Source organism: Parasteatoda tepidariorum, chromosome 2 (genome assembly GCF_043381705.1).
Source record: "Parasteatoda tepidariorum isolate YZ-2023 chromosome 2, CAS_Ptep_4.0, whole genome shotgun sequence".
NCBI classification, from domain to species: domain Eukaryota; kingdom Metazoa; phylum Arthropoda; class Arachnida; order Araneae; family Theridiidae; genus Parasteatoda; species Parasteatoda tepidariorum.
Window position 1 is genome coordinate 25,004,293 of NC_092205.1, and position 20,437 is coordinate 25,024,729.

At 32.7% G+C, this 20,437-nt stretch overlaps 2 protein-coding genes across 2 annotated transcripts in view; both read right to left on the reverse strand.

Annotated features, from left to right (window-relative positions):
* The window catches only part of LOC107447875 (uncharacterized), a 106,486-nt gene that overhangs the window by 14,192 nt on the left and 71,857 nt on the right, over positions 1–20,437 (reverse strand). The window lies entirely within an intron of this gene.
* Positions 2,650–4,089, reverse strand: LOC139424968 (speckle-type POZ protein B-like; the record flags this gene model as incomplete). Its single annotated transcript, XM_071177324.1, is given in 1 exon segment — positions 2,650–4,089. A coding segment is annotated over 1 exon segment (1,358 nt), but the record flags the coding sequence as incomplete, so codon positions are not given.

The window sequence follows — 20,437 nt, forward strand, 5'->3', positions numbered from 1 at the left end:
ATATATATATATATATATATATAAAATACATTTTGTTGACTAGTGTATTCTTCAATTTGATCTAACAAACTATAAATTTAGTTAAACAATATGATCAGAACTTTTTATAACAGTGAAATCTTTGTATTATTTATCTTTTTATTGATTTAATACTATAATTTTATATAATATTTTTTCCCGGAGATCCAAAACCAACGACTATATATATGTATATAGTCGGACTTCTATTTAACTAACTTCCATTTTGCGAATTTCACTATTTTGCGATTTTTTTTTGAGGAACCAAGAACATTTTGGAGATTTCTTTGTAAAATAACTTCCACATAGTGAAGTGAATTTTCTATTTAATGAAATTTTTTGTGAAATTCACTTTACCAATTTCCCATAATATTTCAAAACATTTCAAACTTGTCAACGCTTTCGATGGGGGAATGAACTTCGAAGCCTCTTATTTTTTAGAGCAAACAATAAAATACCTTTTCCTTTTTGTTGGCATTTCAAACGAAAATCTCAGGCAAAATTAATGAATTTGATCCGCAGCAATTAAACTTAAGAACGCATGCGGTAATGCATAATTAAAATTACTTTTATAATAAATGCAGTTATAATTATATGCATAAATACATTGCATTATAAATACATTACATTTTATACATTAGCTTTTCTTAATTGAAAATGTATGTAGCATGATAGTGTAACACTGGATCATATTTTGCTCCATTCTTGCTTTCCATGCAAATTTCTTTTATAGTTAAGATTTATAAAATAAACAGTAAATACTAGTTTACAAGATAAAGGTGCATCAATTGCTATTTAAATTATGTCTAGTGTTTATGAATTCAAAACATGTTTTGTGTTGTTTAAGTATTTCAAATTTTTTTATTTTATTTAATGAATTTTCCATATAACGAACTTATTATCGGGATTTAGCAACTTCGTTAAATGGAGGTCCGAGTGTATATATAAAATCACACTGCTAATAATAACCATCCTCAGTGGTAGTTAAATCGAAGATTACGAGTCGTTGGGAAAAGTTTAGAAACTTTTTTTTTGGTTTACCACTCTTTGTAATTATCTAATATATATAATTCTCTTGCGTGGCTCCCACATTTTAGCTTTATTTCTTTCCCACCGGTGGCAACGTTTGCTTTGTTTTGTTTACTTTACTATTTGTCTTACCCGGCGAATCGACCAATGATTGCCGCTAAAAATGTCACATGCCAAATCTAGCTGAGGTGGCTCAACATATAGCGCTTTTAAAAACGGAAACTGAAATAACCAGAGAGCATCAGCTGCGGCAATCTCCTACTATTAAGCTAAGCAGAAGTGAGTAGTCTTTGTCGATAGATCTCTATTTTAGTATTTTGTCGAAAGTGCTTTTTTTCACGAATTTATATATTACGAAATTTATTTGATGATTTCTCATTTATATCACGAATTATACTATAACACATTTCTAATAGGTTCAACGAATTACATGTCATTTATTTGAATTCAAATTTATTTTAATGACTTAGTATTTACTAAAAAGATGTAATTTTTTTTAAAAAAAAAGTCTTTATATGGATTTGATTGATTATTTTGAATTCTTAGAATTTTGTGCATTTGCAATGCACCTAAGTTAGTAGCGAGCGAAGCGAGTTTGGTTTGCGAAGCAAACCATATAAGATTACGTAGCAATTTTCAGGAGTTGGCGAGCGTTAGCGAGCAGGGGGAGCAGCCCACTAGTTCTTAATACTTTTCTTAATAATTGGAGTAAAAAAACATAAAGGATGAGACATATGAATTATGAACTACAATAAATAAAGGTTGAAATTAGAAGTATATTATGAACTTTTTATTAATAAAATGGTTTTTTCTTGATAAATTTGGTTCATTAATAGTTTTTTCTGTGCAATATATTGAATGTATATTGACACAACATATTGAATTAACACAAATATATTTGTTTTTCGTGAAAAACATGGACATTTTATAGCGAAACAATGATGAATGTAAAGCAATAATGGGGATTAGTAAACGGAGCCTCCTAACGCATAAAAAGTTGCATGTTTCCTTAAAAATTAAGTTGGAACAGATAAGTAATGCACTGAATTGGAATATTTCATACATTGACGTCACATTGTATTTCATTTAGAAAAGAAGTTAAAGACAAAAAACACAATCTAGAAAGAATAAAGTTAGTTACTCTCGAGTTAAATCTGTTCGTTTGTATCTAGCGCAACTGTTTCAAGATTTTACAAACAGCAGCTAGCTTGCACTTTTTATTATAACTGCTTCTTTTGAAACAATCATCCCATTAAAGGATATTTGGAGCAGGAACTGATTTACGGAGCACGTGCTCATCCACCCCCCCCCCCCNCCCCCCCCCGAGATTGTGAAAGGCACCAACACAAATTACACATGAAAAAAAGTTTCTTATTTATTTCTCTTAACTAAACTATTTTGCCCTTTAACTCGTAAGGGTTCTCAAATTTTTCCTTTAATTCTTTTTAGTAAAAATATTAAAAAATTTATATATATATATATATATATGCTACTGCAAATGACCTAAATTGGTGGTTGCTGATTTCCACTGGTGAATGTTGATAATCACATAGTCGTTTTGGTAAATATCCANTTATCCATGGAACCCATTCCGGCATAATTAAAATATTCTTTGAATGATCAGCGATGAAATCTATCGCAAAAGATTTTAGACCTTTATGGGAAACCATGTCTGCAAGTGCTGCAATTTCACACGCATTTCTGTCTGATATTTCAGACTTCAAGAAGGATCCACACATTTCCTTCAGGCGAAGAACTTCATACTTTTCAGCAACGATTAATAGATTTTTAGCGCCGTCATAATCCATTTTGTCCACGGTATCACAATATATATAATTCATAAACACTTTAAAAGTGTCAATATCGACATCTTGAATGTCCACAATTCCAGCTTTCGCTTCAACCATATCAAGTTGGAACATGGCATGGAATACTGGCGACCGGGCGGCTAGAATTGATTTGTGAGCTTGTACGATCTCATCCTCAACTCGTATCTTAACGTCGCATAATGTTTTATCAGAAAATAAATTTCGAATATCACTTTGCAAGGTGTGTAGACCAATATCGGTATCGTTGACGTTATCGACATTTCTTTCGTGGTTTCCATAGATTACTGCTTGCGACTCTATGCCTCCAGAGCAAAATAATTCGCACAAAATAAACATTCTTCCATTTTTGATGCATTTATCTCGATTATCTTTTACTTCGGAGACTGGAAATGAGGAAGGCATTATCCACTGGTTATCGTCTTTTGAAAAAATATTCTTGTCCTTAATAGAGAATATTTGATTACCTTTGACATCTAGCAAACTAACTTTGCAGACGATACATTGCAGTGAGTCATTATTATGTCTATTAATTCTTATTTGTACATCTTCTATCATTTTTTTAAAAGTGATACTCCATTCAATCGTATCTGAAAAATAGAAAAATCTCGTCATAATTGACTTATTTTTCATGTCTAGCAGTGCATTTATCTCGTCATGTTCCCAGGTCAATCGAAAGCTTAGTTGATTAACGATAATTTTAGTTCGAGCAAGGCAATCTGGAGAGTTCGCAACACTGGATTCTGTACTCGATATATGACAACAAACAGTCAGGAAATCTTTATTCACTCGCAAAATATCCTGTTCTTTAACAGTACTTTTAACTAGATAATAAGAACTGACAACTTTACTTTTTTCTTCATAAACGAATAGTAGGTGACCACCTGGTCCGATTATTTCTATTTTAAAATCAATGACAATTTTCCTCAGTCCTTCAATTTTGCTTAGTATGAAATACAATTTAGTATCATCCTGCGTTGGTGTTGAGCCTGTTCGAAATAAAGTCAACTGCCAAGGAATTTGATCAAAATTTTCATCAGGGAAGTGTGGGCTTGAGATGGAATTTTGATGGCAAAAAGAGAAGTTTTCGATTTCCCAAGTAAAACTAAAACCATTCTTCATAACGCCTGACATAATTTCAAAGACAGAAAACTCTCTATTATTGATATCAGAGTAGAAAATACTCCTCTTTTCTCTGCCGCTGATTACGCTGTAACATATACAATCTATTGTGACGATCTAGATCACATGTAGGCTTTATCTTTTTAACAAAAGAAAATAAAAGTTGCCAGTGATATATCTTTTTGATAAGGTAAAGCCTGGTGAAGAAAGAGAGATTTCAGTTTTAGTTTCGTTTTTCATCAATCTTCCCCATTAGCAATAAACTCTCATTGAAGTTAAATATTATTTTTCAAATAATTATTTTTTTCCCGCACTCACTAAGCAATATTTCGATTATTCAATATCAATTAAAGATTTCAAAAGTACGTTTTAATAAAAATGTAATTTTTTTCACAATATTCATTGTGGAATTTTTAGCGGTAGAATAAAATATCGTTTTGAAACATTTTTATTTTTTATCTTTCAAATACACTGGAGCCTTTAAAATAGCTATTTTTATGCATTTCACTTAACATGAAAAAAAAACAGAATGTTGAATGGAAAAAATCATTTAGTTTAGAATATAAAGTATACAAAATATTAAAAGGACTCTATAATTCTTCCATTAAAAAAAAAAAATTAAAAAACAGATTACATACGGGTCATATTACAGATTTTGACGAAGTTCAACGTTTTGAAACATTTTAAAAAGAACGCACGGAGACTTTGCCACAATTTTAAATCGAGAGCAAATAAAAATTTAAGGTAAACTTAACTTGCTTAATTTGTATGCTCTTCATTACACGGATATTGGATCTGTTATGCGTGGGAGAGTGGGGTTTTCAAATTCAGCACTCTTATATTCGACATTCTCTTAAATAATAATAATAAAACTCTATTTTTGTCATTTTTTTAGTTCAGGTAACAAATTTCAAATAAATAAATAAATAAAAGCTAGCATTATAATAGCAACCAAATACTGCCAAAAGGAAAAGCTAAATAAAAGAGAGCTAGCCGTTGGCTTGTAAATTAGCCACCCGGTCATAACTTTTTTTTTTTATGACGGAAATGCACCTTATGTGCATTTTATTGTCCCTTTGTTTGACAAACATTTAAATATTATGAATATTTTATAATATACTGAAAGTTACTTTTATCTCCCGCTATAATTTTCCTTCGTTTAAAAATAAACTTAGTCTTATATTTTGATAAATTCTTGTCTTACATTATTAATATACAGTTTACTTCTTCGTTTAAAATTTAAACTGAAATGACCGAAACATTTTCTATAAACAAAAGATTCGATTAAGATGTCAAAATGGTACATTCCTATACTTCAATGGAGATTTTAATAATTTTTAGTCTTGAAAATTTTGTATTTTGATACATTATTATCAACGAGTAACAATAAAAAATATTTTTCGCGAAATCTTTCAAAAAAGTCTGATACCTTTTTAGGATTTTTCTTTTTAAATTACTCAAAATATGATAGAAAGGATGCTCTTGATGAATGAAATACAAAAATTTATTTGATTCATAAAAGCATTCCAGTTTATGCTTCCTCACACGAAATTTTTGTTTAAAATGTGCTGAGAATTCTTTTACAATTCAATAAAACGTAAAGGGTCATAATTGGTCACCGCATGTGGCCGACCGATCCGCGAAGCTGGTTTGCGGCTTTTCATGGCCATTGCGTAAAACATCAACCCCTGCACTTGCGGTGGTCCGAAGCACCTAGACTCCTCGGACACGGAAACCACACAGCCATCACCCAGAAGACGTGTATGCGGTCCCACGCACCTAGTGCTAAATCCTACAACCCTGCAGACCTTCCAAAATTGAAAAACATATTTAATTAACATTGTCTGATGGATGAAGGGTCATAATTGTCGTAATCATCAACATGTTGCAACATTAGTATTGTATTATTAGTTTAATAATATTTGATTTTTCTTTGTAATAAACGTTGTTGAACAGCTGACTCAATTTTGGACTTACAGCTATTAATGTTCCACTCCGTAGTCTTGTAATTTTGAACCCAATCCAGAAGACAAGAGAACTCCTGGATCAAGTATTGGGAGAAATTTGCCTTCGTGGAGGATATTTTTGATGGAACTAACCCACATTTGCGTTACAAAGGAGAGGAAAACTATAAAAACTTCTTACGGTTAACCTAGCGGTAATGGGGACTCTAACCCATAATCCGTCTACCACTGAAGATATTTTACGTGAGCACTGTGGTTGGTGTGAGCCGGGTGCGGAATTCGTATCGACCAGCTATAGCTGAGATTCGAACCTGATTCACCTCATTAGAAGGCGAGCACTCTATCCCCTGAGCCAACACGACCCTAATATGCTTGATTTAAAGGAATTTTTAAAAACCATCATCCATAAATATTTTAAACATGTATATAAATGACCAAATAATCTATTGATATTGTAAAAAATTGCTTGCAAAAAATTTCTATTTTAAATTTCTACCATATTTCAAAAAACCATTGAAGAGCCTGCAAAATATTTTGCAGAAATAGTATTCAACTGCTTAGCTACCAACGCTTTTGGACTTTTTAAAGAAACTTTTTTCTTTCAACAACTTTTTTAAAAAAATCATTTTTCTGATAGTAGTGAAATTGCAATTATACTGTCCGCAGAACAGTTTAAAATTGTGTCAGCATCTATAACCGCAAACACTGAGAGACAACGTTTTTTAATGTTACATGAAATTTTTGATCGGATCTTAGATATTTCCGCGTCGCTGCTACAAGCTGCAATTTTTATGCAATTTAATAATATATTCCTAACCAGGAGTTTTTAAAACTCACTCGAGTGAATATTAAGTTTCTCTACTTCTCTGTTGAGTAGGGAATGGTGGAAAGTATTCGATTCCACACATCAGTTTATGATGCCATACGTTAAAGTTAAATGTTTTTTTTCAAAGTGTGTATGTATGCATATAAACCTCGACATTTTTTTATAAACTTTTACATGCAGACATAAATTAAACTAAACTTAAAAATCATTTTGAAAAAAAAATTCCAATCCAAACTAATTTAATATTTAAAATTTCCCCACCCGAATTAGGTAAAGTGAAAAACTTGTAACAATGCAGAGAAATTTCTTCTTCACTGTTTTCAGGCATTTTATTACTAAACTAATTAGATAAATGGTTAATATTAAACTTATTGTATCAAGAATAAACTATCAGAATATAAATTTCACTATCACTTCAGTTGGTAGTTCTAAGATATATATGGATTTGAGGGGATTTAATTTTAGACTATGTTAATCTTCATCTATCAAAAGGTACCTCTTGATAGAATCAAGTTAACATGTCTTGTATACAAGTGAATTGGTATTTAATATTTATAACAGTTCCACTATAAATAAATCCACTATAAATATTAAATACTAATTCACTAGTATATAACACATATTAACTAGTATATAAGAAAAATTCATTAGTTTTGAACTATTATTAATTAATATCCTCAATTAATTTAACTTAGATTTTTAAACTATTTATAAGAAGTGGTAGTCCCATCTCAAAGCTCAACCTTTGATACCACAGTTGAGATGCCAGTTACTCCGGATACGATTAAATATTTCAAAAAATAGTCGAGAACTGCGAACTGAAATTTGTAGATTTTCGGTTAATTATATGAGCTTTTTAAAGTCTCAACACGGTTGAACTGAATCGTTTTATTGAAATTACATACATTTGTAAGCTTGTGTGCTCAGTTTTTAGGCTTATAAACCATTGTGAAATAGAAGGACAGATGAAACAATTCAGAAAGACATAACGAAGAATACATCAAGGTTTACGGCGGGATTCGAACCCGCTACCTCCACGCTTTGCACAGCATTTGGCGGCGATATCGCTCGGACAGGGAAGCTCCCAAGGTTGAACTGTAGCTAAGTGGCGTATTACATAATTTTTTGGTCCCGCAGTGGACTGATCGTTAAGACACGGTTCCCAGCAGATCACCAAAGTCAAGCATCACTGGCTGCGGTCAGTGTGCGGGTGGGTGACCACTTGGATCAGTCTGAGTAGGGACCGAGGGTGTGCGGTATTGGTCCTCGTTAATGTGCTCGACTTCGCGCGCAGGTCGTCGGGCTACCGAAGCGGGGGTGCCATCCCCTCTGCAGANCAGAGGCAGACGTCTATTCAAAATTATTAACAATGTTACTTTTTTTAAAACAATTCCTCCAAAACAAGTCATCTGGTTCTTGACGGGTCATGGACCATTCCCAACATTCTTTAATTACCTGCATATAACAGATACTGATCTTTGCACCTGCGGCCAACAAGGTTCGCCTGAACATTATCTCACTAGTTGTTCCTACACTGTCTCCTGGCACAGTCGTCAACCTAGCCCAACAAATTTAGAAATTTGGCAGAAAACTTTTATTACAAACAATACCTTAAACAAAAGATTAATAACAGTTATGAACTTCTTAGCGGATAATGACTATCTATTAAAATTTTAATAACTTCCCATTTTACATGTATAATATTTTTTTTGGTCTTATTTCTTCCTAAATTCCACACTTTCAGTAAAATCTATTTTTTTTTTTAAAGTTTTAAATTTTTTAATTTGTATGTTATTTAGGCTGGAGTGGAGCTGGACCAGCGGCCAAGTCCTGGGCTATATGGTTAAGGGTTTTCATAACCTAGGTACATGCTCAGGGCTTGGAGGAAAGAAAAAAAGGAGGAAAGCTAAGTGGCGCATTACATAATTTTTTGAATTATTTAAAAATAGTGGTGAGTAAAAATCCTATAAAAATCAAATTTACAAAGCCAAGAATCATACACTAAAAGACTACCATATATTCGAAAATATTTATCCGCTGTCCAGAGCATATCTGCCTCAGGCAAAAATCAGCTGCTACGTTAATTTTGTAGCATTTGGAGGGTGTGAAATAAGTTTAAAAATTAAATTTATTAAATTTCTTATAATATTTATAAAAAGTAGAGTTTATCCCATGAGGAAAAACAACCCTAAGTAATACAGTAAAAACGAAGAACAATGGACTAGATTGGAACAATTAATTAAAATTCCATTAGAATGCGGAAAGGAGAGTGTCCTTGAAGTAAAGTTGTGCCTCTTTAAATGCCAAATGGCCATCGACCTTTCGGCCACTGGACCGCGTCCAGTAAAGAGGGTGGGCGGAGTTCCTCTTTTTCCCATTCACCGAATATTGGTGGGTTCAAAAACCCAGTCCGGCTGATTTAAAGGGGCTCTGCATCTCTTATAAATCGACGGAGAAGTACCCGTTAAGATTTCGACTGACAACCATGAATTTAAATACTTTTCGAGGTTAATGTTCGAGAATATTCGAATTTCACACGCGATCCAGATCTAAATTTAAAAATAACATCCCTACTATTTGGTATTTATGAGTGTTTAACTAATAGTTTGGGGGATGACGTCCCATATAAAGTGATATTTATTGAGTTGCAAAGCTGAAATCGATCTTTATTTGACAGAAATAGATGTTCGATTACTACTAAACTCCAAGCATAGAATATTTCTGCAGATTTAAATAATTATCATTAACTGTCGTAGATATGTATTTGTAATAGAAAATAATTTTGAAATAGCAGATCAAGACTAATTTGTATAAACAATCAAAATTTCTTTGGTGCAGATTTATCGTGATTTCATTTCAAGTCCGATACAAAAGACGAGTTTTGAGCCATTAATGGAAAACAGAAACTAGGGCATAGATGGTTTACTGAAGAGGTCTCCATATGTTTTACACTGTTCGAACACTCGGCACTGTTTACACTCGGCGAAAATAGTAAAATTGGTTATTAAAAGGTTATTTAGTTTTAATAGTCAAATAAACATTAAAAATTATATTTAAACTGTTAAGTGTGAGAAAAACATTTCCTTATACGGTTAAGCAACCAGAAATTGTTTGCACCAACAAGGCCCACTTTATAAAGCCATTTTGATCCGTGCAACTGGGTAAATACTGTAGCTGAGAGGGCTGATTGTCCAGTCTCATGATCTGCTGAACAGGGGTACGAACCTATCGTTGATTCTACGCTATTTCTTTCATGAAGCGTTCCATGTGTCTATGAAGTGTTTCGTGAAGTGTCCATGAAGTGTTCCCAGTGTCCTGAACTCTTCAATCGGTGACGTTGGACTGTTGGAATACGAAATTACCATTCCCGCATTAATGGCGCAACACCCACAGGGTTCCAATATCCGCTTAAGTTTCATTTTTATGATTCAGAAACAATGCCAGTTGTAAATAACTACAGAACCGTTTAATTTTTTAAAATTTTTTTTTAACCGTATTAGTTGTAAGCGGTTTCAAAACCGTAAAGGTAAGAAATGTTCTTAACCATAAACTTTATTGTTAATAGGATGGACTGATTGCTGCCGGTCATTCTACCTAAATTATAGAATGAAAATTCGAACAGTGCAGCAAGATGGCCACTCTTAACTCTCCAGTAAGTCCCAAAGTACCTCTGCAATTTAAGAATTTTTAAAAAATATGCTCATTTTACACTGTATTTTGATATTATTTATTTATTTATTATTATTTTTTAAATTTTCCAAATCACGACAATTTGGTTCTCATGTCTGTCTCTAGTAAGGGAACTCAAGTCTTATAAGGTATTGAGCATTTTGATTCAATAATTTTGCTTATTATACGGTAGTTTCGGAGAAAAAAATAAGGTTAGATGTTAATATCTTGGATTAGGAGCAACAATAAAAATCATACAACTATAAAGTGTTCAATTTCATTATGTATAATGGCCATTGTGTTTTTTCTGATTCAATGTTGAATTGAACTTTCTTGCTGTAAGACGTGGTCTGCAGAGAAGGGGCCAGGGGAACGTCTGGCATTCAGTTGATGACTACGGAACCTTAAATCTATAGCTGCATTTACTATGGAATTAGGATTCAATTAACTACTACGGAAACTTAAATTTATAGTCTCTTTTACTTAGAATTCAGCATTCAATTGACGAATACGGAACGTTAAACTTATCAATTGACGAACGAATTCACGACTACAGAAGCTTGAACCTATAATTAATTTCATTACGAAATAAGATTTTTTAAAAGATTAAATATTTGAGCCAAGCAAAATATTTTGAAAAGAACTAGCTGAATACCCGTTTTTCGCGCAGGGTGTAAAAAGTAAGCAATCAATATCAGTTACTGAAATGCGTTACGAAATCCTGCACAAAACGGAAAGACATGTACCAACACAATTAATAGCTAAAATAAATCCAATTTTAAAATTTATGATCCTATTTTGTCCTTTCTGGTGGCCTTACGTTTTTAGATTAAGCGAAACGAGTTTTTAGCAGTTCAACCCGATAAAATAAATTATTTACTCCAACGACGGTTACAAAAATAAAAAATATAAATTACTGTTGACTTTAAATTATTTAGTTTTATGAATTCACGTTTTAGGAGCATAACTATAAACAATTGGTTTCGAATAATTCTAGAAATGCTAAACTGTTGACGTAATCTACCAATGCTATCATGTTCATACTGATCAAGTTAATCTGACGTAACGAATAAAAAATAATTAATATTAAAGAGCATGCAAAAAACTTCCTTTTTTAATGAGAGCTATAAGCTAGCAGGAGCTATAAGCTAGCAAATTATGGTCCTTCCTTAGAAATAACATTAACGTTTCACGAGTGTACATTTGTAAGTGAAAGTATGACCGAAGTAATTATTTATTTTTCGTAATGGCTAGTTTAAATATTAGTTAAAAGTGTTTCTAAATATGTAAATATGTTTCTAAATATGTCCCGCAGCGGACTGATCGTTAAGACACGGTTCCCAGCAAATCACCGAAGTCAAGCATCACTGGCTACGGTCAGTGTGCGGGTGGGTGACCATTTGGATCAGTCTGCGTAGGGACCGAGGGTGTGCGGTATTGGTCCTCGTTAAACTGTGCTACCGTAAAGTGCTCGACTTCGCGCGCAGGTCGTCGGACTACCAAGGCAGGGTGCCATCCCCTCCGCAGAGGATCAAAATTGTGATCGCATGTCTTCGGATCATCCTCCGGGATGTTTCCCAGACCGTCGCCATTGTGCAGCTGTAACGCGACGTAAATTAACAACAACAACAAATATGTAATTCTTGTTAACGCTCGGTCTCAGGGTCATTTTCATTGCATCCATTGATGGACCCGCGAAAATTTGAACTCATCAAATCAGAAAAATTAGTTGAGTTAGAGCCGAGTTTCCTTACTAAACTACGTTATAAGTAGAATCGCTACAAATACTGTTTTTTTTTTGTTTTGTTTCGCACTACTCACTACACTGATTTCCTTTTAAGGAAGTAGCACACTTCACTGCAAACTACAAAACTCATCAAATCAGAAAAATTAGGTGAGTTAGAGCCGTGATTCTTTACTAAACTACGTTATAAGTAGTTACCAGAAATCGCTACAAATACTGTTTTTTTTTTTCGCTCTACTCACTACACTAATTTTTTTTAAAGAAGTAGCACACTTCACTGCAAACTACAAGACTCATCAAATCAGAAAAATTAGTTGAGTTAGAGCCGTGTTTCTTTACTAAACTACGTTATAAGTAGTTACCAGGAATCGCTACAAATACTGCTTTTTTTCTGTTTTTGTTTCGCACTACTCACTACACTAATTTCCTTTTAAGGAAGTAGCACACTTCACTGCAAACTACAAGACTCATCAAATCAGAAAAATTAGTTGAGTTAGAGCNTTTTTTTTTTTTTTTTTCCCTCACTACTCACTACACTAATTTCCTTTTAAAGAAATAGCACACTTCACTGCAAACTACGAAAAAAGTAGCGACTACACTAGTTTCACTACTTGTAGTGTGCGACCTCCGGCCACTGTTTTTATCTATGCAGTGATCAAAAAGAGCAGTGAATAAATTACAAGCTTCACTCCTTTTTCAATACCACTATAATTAAAAAATTATTCCACCATGAATATTGCAATCCTATTGCATGATTTCAAAATTGCTGGTATTAAAACTAGGAAGAAGTAATCAACTTCCTCTCCACATTTTGGTCGATTCAAATTTTACGAGGGTAAATATTGAATAATTTCTAAAAAGCTTCAAGCATGGTCTTTCAAAACGTGCAAACAGTTTAGTAAAATATTACATGTATGGCTAAAAAGGAAAGATTTACAAAGAGTTAGTTTGGAAGAAAAAAATTCCCATAATTTTGTCCAACTCGTGTATATGCGCTATTACTCCGTTGCCAATAAATGGTAGAGCAGTATGCGGCACTGTATGTTTAAAATTTCTATAGCCATTTTAGAAAGGATTACAAATAATTATTTCGTAACTACTCGTAAGTTTATATTCTTATAAAAATGCAAAATTAATCTAAATAGATAGAAATTTAAAATAATAATATGAAAACACTATACCGTGGAAATTTATGATTCAAAAAATTCCGTATGACTCTAATTTATACACAATACGATAAATAATTTCAATCATAATTCTTAACAAGAATATATGAAGGAAGAATTTGTATATTTTACTTTATATTACACTGCTCTTATNTATCAATTAAAAATGAAAACTGTTGCCAACTCGAGAAAAGAAATATAATCGGTTTTATTGATACATACGTATTAGCGTTTTATATAATATAGATTGCTAAAAAGGAAAGATTTACAAAGCGTTAGTTTGGAAAGAAAAATTCCCATAATTTCCCATAACTCGTGTATATGCGCTATTACTCCGTTGCCAATAAATAGTAGAGCAGTATGCGGCACTGTATGTTTGAAATCTCTATAGCCATTTTAGAAAGGATTACAAATAATTATTTCGTAACTACTCGTAAGTTTATATTCTTATAAAAATGCAAAATTAATCTAAATAGATAGAAATTTAAAATAACAATACGAAAACACTATACCGTGGAAATTTATGATTCAAAAAATGCCGTATGACTCTAATTTATACACAATACGATAAATAATTTCAATCATAATTCTTAACAAGAATATATGAAGGAAGAATTTGTATATTTTACTTTATATTACATTGCTCTTATTTTTTTTCGGCCTCTAAAAAACTTTAAAAGTAAAGATATTGTTTTGATAAATTTTCTGACGAGAAAGCGCACCTATTTTTATTAATCTGAAGAACTCTTTTACGTAAAAAAAAATAAGAAAAAGTAATTGAATACTCACACTGTACTAAACATGGTATACACACAACGCAACATAACATAATTAACAACATAACTAAACACAACAGAACATAATTAAACATTGTATAATTATCATAATTAAGTATTATATAATTGTCATATTAAAATTATATAATTTCAGTGCCATAGAATTTTAAAATTTTAAAGAAATTAAGCGTATACGAACCTCTTGGTTATCCAGCATAATTACTAACATTATAGTTTTTGAGTTACCAGCCGTTATCTTTTTATAACAGAAACATTTTTAAAATTTAACCTAGACGTTTAAGCTGTTAAAATGAGTTTTTACCGTAAAACTTGTTTGAATCTAATTTAATTATTTTTATAAAAAATAATTTTTCTAAGTTGGGAAAGTAATATAACACGATTATAGGTCAGAGGTCGCCAAAGTGGTCTATATAGACCCCCAGGGGTCTATTTAACAAAAGTGGGGGTTGATCTGAGCCAGGGGGTCGATCCGAATCGGAAGGGTCGATTGGGGGTCAAAGAAAAAACAGTTCTTAATACGTAAATCACACGTATCTAATTGAGTGTGTAAAATTTGTGAATTTTTTTTATAATTGACTTAATATCAGTTTCTTTATAGAACATAAATTAATAAACGCATCATCAAAAACGTGAACATCAACCTGCAAGATGAGTTTGCTGAATTATTATCGGATCTTGAAGCAAAGACGCTTTTAAAAAATTTAACAATAAGTAAATTTCGAACAAATAATATAATGCAAAAATATGTAGAACTTTATGAAATAGCTCAGCCTTTTAATGCTAGCTTTTCCAAGTTCCTTTATGGTTGAAGCCGGTTTCAGTCACGTAAATTCAATCTTAACTAAGTACAGAAATAAATTAAATGTGGAGTTACGAGGGGATTTCCGATTAAAATTGACCAATTTTGAACCCAATATAGCGAACCTTGCAAAAAAAACACCAGGTACACTCATCTCATTGGTTAAGAAGCAATAAATCTGTAGTTAATTTACTTATTATTTCTACTTATTTATAATTACTTATTATTTAATAAATATTAAGGTATTTAAATTTCAAGATTAATATGTTTTTCATAAAACTATTGTTACACAATGTACTATTACTTTAATAAATGTTTAAATCATANCATATTAAAATTATATAATTTCAGAGCCAGTCATATAGAATTTTAAAATTTTAAAGAAATAAAGCGTATACGAACCTCTTGGTTATCCAGCATAATTGCTAACAATACAGCTTTTGAGTTACCAGCCGTTATCATTTTAAAATAGTGACATTTTTAAAATTTTACTTAGACGTTTAAGCCGTTAAAATGAGTTTTTACCATAAAACTTGTTTGAATCTGTTTTAATTATTTTTACAAAAACTTTTTTTTGCTAAGTTGGAAAAGTAATATAACACGACCTTCTTCTTCAGATGCACTAAAGCTTACTATAGGCCAAGGCAGTCCCAGTCACATTTTACCAACGAACCCTAACAGACGCCATAACCCAGGGCTTGACCGTTAATGTAATATAACATTAAGGATCACAATGAGAGCTGTGGTGACTCAGGGGATAGAGCGCTAGCATCCCAATGAGGTGAATAAAGGTGCAAATTTGGGTTAGTTCCATCAAAAGGTCCTCCACCAAGGCAAATTTCTCCCAATACTTGATTCATTGTCTCTTGGATTAGGTTCAAAACTACAAGGCTACGGAGTCGAACATTGGTAGAAGTAAACTTTAAAATTGGGTCGGCTGTTCAACCGCGGTCATAAAATGAAAACTATCATAATAATCAATTAATCGCTTTCAATATTAAGCTTATTTTTTCAAATATCTTTTTCCTCTTGATTTTAGTGAATTTAGTCTGATTCTAGTGAACTTAATTTATTTTGTTCTATTTTTAATTTTCTTGATTCTTAAGCTACGAAATCCGATTCAGTCGCTTCCTTCACACAGAGAGATGAATGGCTGGGGAAAAAAAGAAAGAAAGGAAAACAGAAAGAAAGAAGCGGGAAAGACCTTGGATCATGTCCATAGAGGTATAAAATCTAAGCCACAAGGTAAAATAAAAAATAAAAAAAAGCGAAAAAGAACTATTTCCAAATCAATATGAATTGTGCCGCACTTTATATATGCATAGTTTTTTTTGTAGAAGCATTAAAAGCCTCAAAATCAATACAAAATGAGTGGGAACAATCAATTCATGGCATTTTGTTGACTGAAGGGGGTGCAACTGCTGGTAAAAAAAAAAAAAATCGATTTAGTTTTTCTCTACCCCCTTCCCCCCGAAAAAAAAAACATTTTCTCTTTTCTATCTCATGATGAAAAATGGGCTGCTGTGTCACGTGCTCTGTCACGCCCCCTACCTGAACATTTTGGTTTTTTTGGGAGCTCGCCAAATAAATTTCTCATCCAGATGATGAAATACGGAAGCCTTGGATTTTTTCCCCCATGGAATGTTTTATAGATGTTTCTTGATTTGCAACTGTTAGTGAATAACTAGTCGTTTTTCTATTGTGCATTAGCACCTCTGTTTCCTATTGGTGCTCCGCAGAACCCTAGGGTTCCGTGAAATGGTAACGATTGACCGTGAAGTTAGGGCTTGTTTTTACCACACAGTAATGATTTTTGAATTCAGTATTTATAAATAAATCTATTAATAATCTTATTTAACATTTCGGTTCTCTTTATAAAATTAAAGTGAAATACCAATGAAAAATAATAGAGTTTTTTAAAATTATTATTTTTCCAATATCAATGTCTTGAATAAATTATGAAAAGGACAAGCATTTAGTATTTTTTATCTTGCTTTTTGACACAAAATAAAATAGCTAAATTTATTAATAAATAAATATGTTTTCCTGGTAACCGTTTTCAAGCGTTTGCAGCCCTTTTTTTAGCTTTTATTTCCACGAAAACCATAATTCGTATAATTCATTTTAGTTTAAGCTTATGTATTTAAAACAAAATAATAAATAAATAAAATAAAATTAGATTAGATACAGTTCCAGAAGTGCGAATTCAACTGTCAGATATGAAATCTAATTTAAGACTGCGTATATAAATAAAACTAAATTTCATTAACATCTTATTAAATATTTTCACAATAAAGTAGTCTTTTATTGTTTAATAGTTTCTTAATTGTTTTTATGTACTTTATTTTGCATCGTTTTATATACTTTATTTCACATCATTTTTATATACCTAATTATTTGCAAAATCGAAATCCCGCCGAAAAAAGTTTAATCACTTATGGCGCCTTAGCCGAAAAGAAAGTTGTACATTTAAAATTCGATTTCTCAGGAACTATTCAACCGATTTTGTTCAAATTTTGTATTTTGCCATGTGAAATTAGATACTTTAAAATGATGTAAAAAATTGTATACCTTACAATTCAAATTTTTTTCAACTAATATTAAATGAAATAATAAAGAATAATAAATATTTTCTGAAACTTATTTTTTGCATAGAATTATGTTTGGATAAACGAGTTTCATAATTATGTGCTAAAGTTTTTCGATTCGTGTAAAAAGTTCTTGAGATATGGCGAAATACGCAAAAAGTAAAATTATCTAGGGGTCCAAATTTGGGCCGCTTTCCTGATCAAACTATTAGGACCATAATTTCCAGATTGCGACTATCCCCTATATTTTGGGAGTCAGAAATCCGAATCCGTCGAAAAAAAAGGTATGTTTATTCAGATAAAATACATTTTTGTGTCTGATTTCGTAACTTGAAATATTTTCTGCACTAATTAATTAACACATTTAAGGTCACTCCCTCATTAAGGTTGAGTTTTAGAAAGTGAAGATCGATTCTTTAGATCAAAAGCTATTCAGGGTAGTAATCTGTTCTTCTTCTTTTTTTTTTTTTTCGGAAGGGGGGAGGCGAACTGTACAAACTTTATGTTTTCTATAAAATTAAATTTATTATTAAGGTGATCAAGGATAAGATAGAAAAGTCAAATAGATGATAATGATTAAATAATGAGCCGCGACGGCTTAAGGTCCGGTTTCTTAGGACAAGCGCCTTATCTGGGCGTCAGCGGGACGTCAACGTCACGCTGACGCCAACAAAATACTGGTTTGTTAGCTCAAGGCCTGGTTTCTTAGAACTAGCGCCTTATCTGGGCGTCAGCGGAAAGTTGACGTAGATCTGACGCCAAAAAAATACTTTTTTGTTAGCTCAGCGTGAGCAGTCGGTCCAACGCAGACATTATCTCTCATTGCGCATGCGTTAATAACGTAAACAAATATTTATTTTGAATTTGTATTGATTTTGTTATTGTCGACCAGTGTTTTAGAGAACAAATAATGACTTTGTCCAAGAAAAAACACATTATAGCTGAGCTAAATGAAGAGTGCTATGTTTAATGAAGAAGCTATGTTTAATGTCAAAATCAAAATCTTGGCTGATTTCAAAGTGCTGTTGGATGTTGTCCGCCATTGCTTCTGTGGTTAACGTCACGTTGTAATCCAACTGCATTTGAGTTGGACGGCAATTGCAGTTCAAGATGAGCGCTCGATGACGTATACTATCAAACTCACAAATGGACCAATCAGAGGTTAGCGCTGATTTCCAGCTGACGGCGCCCTGTGCTAAGAAACCAGGCCTTTAGGAGTCAGAGTGTTCGCCTTCCAATGAGGTGAACCGGGGTTCGATCCCGGCAATGGCTGGTCGATACGAATTCCACATCCGGCTTACACCGGCCACAGTGTTGACGTGAAATATCCTCAGTGGTAAGCGGATCATAGGTTAGAGTCCCCTTGCTCTGAGGCTAACCGTGGGAGGTAGCTATTATGAGGCAACAGAGTTGAATTGTAACTTGGAAGTCGTGAACTGAGAAGTTGTAAACTCTGAATCGGGTCGGCTGTTCCGAGTCAGTTATAAAATAAAATACCACAAATAGAGTCGCGGTGGCTTAGGGGATAGAGAGTTTTTAAATGAGGTTAGCAGGCTTGAGTCCCAGCGGTTGCTGGTTGACAAGAATTCTGCTTCCGACAACAGTGTTGACGTAAATTCTCAGTGGTTGAAGGATCATGGGGTAGAACCTCCTTGCCGTCGGGCAAACCGTTGGAGCTTTTCATGGTTTTCCTGCCCATGTAACGCAAGTGCGGGGTAGTTCCATAAAAAAAAATCTCGCGATGGCTAGTTTGTCTCAGTACTTCATCCGGGAGTTCCCTTGTCTTCAGAATTGAGTTCAAAATTACACGGATGTGGAGTTGAACATTGGAAATCGTAAACTTAGAATTGGGTCAGTTTCTCAACAACAGTTCTAAAATTAATACAATGTGATCTAAATTCACACAAGTGAGAAGGGTGAGGGTAAATTTGACCGACACTACCAAACGAAAAATCTTTGCTTGCTGAAAATTATTTCGTAGATGTAAAGAATTCTTTCGTATTCCTCCAACCCAGTGGTCCACGAACCATCGTTTGGTGACAGCTGCTCTTTAGAACAGCAACTGTTGAAAACCCAGCTTAGTATGAAGTAGCAAAAGGAATGAGAATATTTGAAGCCTTTTCACTTAGAGCAGGTACTTTATTTCTTAGAGATATTCGAATATCAATCAACTTTTTCTATTAACTAGTACCCTTTATTCTTTTGAGTCATAAGATTTTACTATAAAAGGAATAATATTAGACTTGAAAACACCGACGTTTCACCCCACATTTTTCCCTACGGCACACGAAGGAGAAGCGGAACACGGTTTCAAAAGCTTTTGCCCTTCACATTGAAAGACCGGGGGGGGGGGAGCGAAAACACTACAGACTGTTAGATATATATATATACATATTTTTTATATATATGATTAAGTAATTTATTCATTTTTTTTAATAAAAATGCTTAACAAAATTGGTTTTCCTTAGTTGGGTTACAAAAAAGTTATCGAATGTGAAAATAATGAAATCGTTTGATTGTAAAAAAAATTATCACAATCAATAAAGGAATTCTGTGTTCTAGACCCTTTATCTTGACTTATTAATTCATTGGAATCTAAAATTGAAGGAAAATAATGTTTTCACATTTCTCGAGATGCTATTTGGATTACCGCCAAGATGGTCGACGCTATGAGTGATGTTGTACGATATGCCTCAACACTTGTACATTTACGATTAACTAGTACGATTTGCGCCAATAGTTTTTTAAATTTTTACGGCTCCCTAAGACGAAATGGTACCTAAAATTATTATGTATGTGGTCTGCAGAAACTATATATTTTGTTCAGAATTTTCTAATTTATCTCCAAGATCATTTCACATAATTTATACACAATAGGGTGCATTTTAC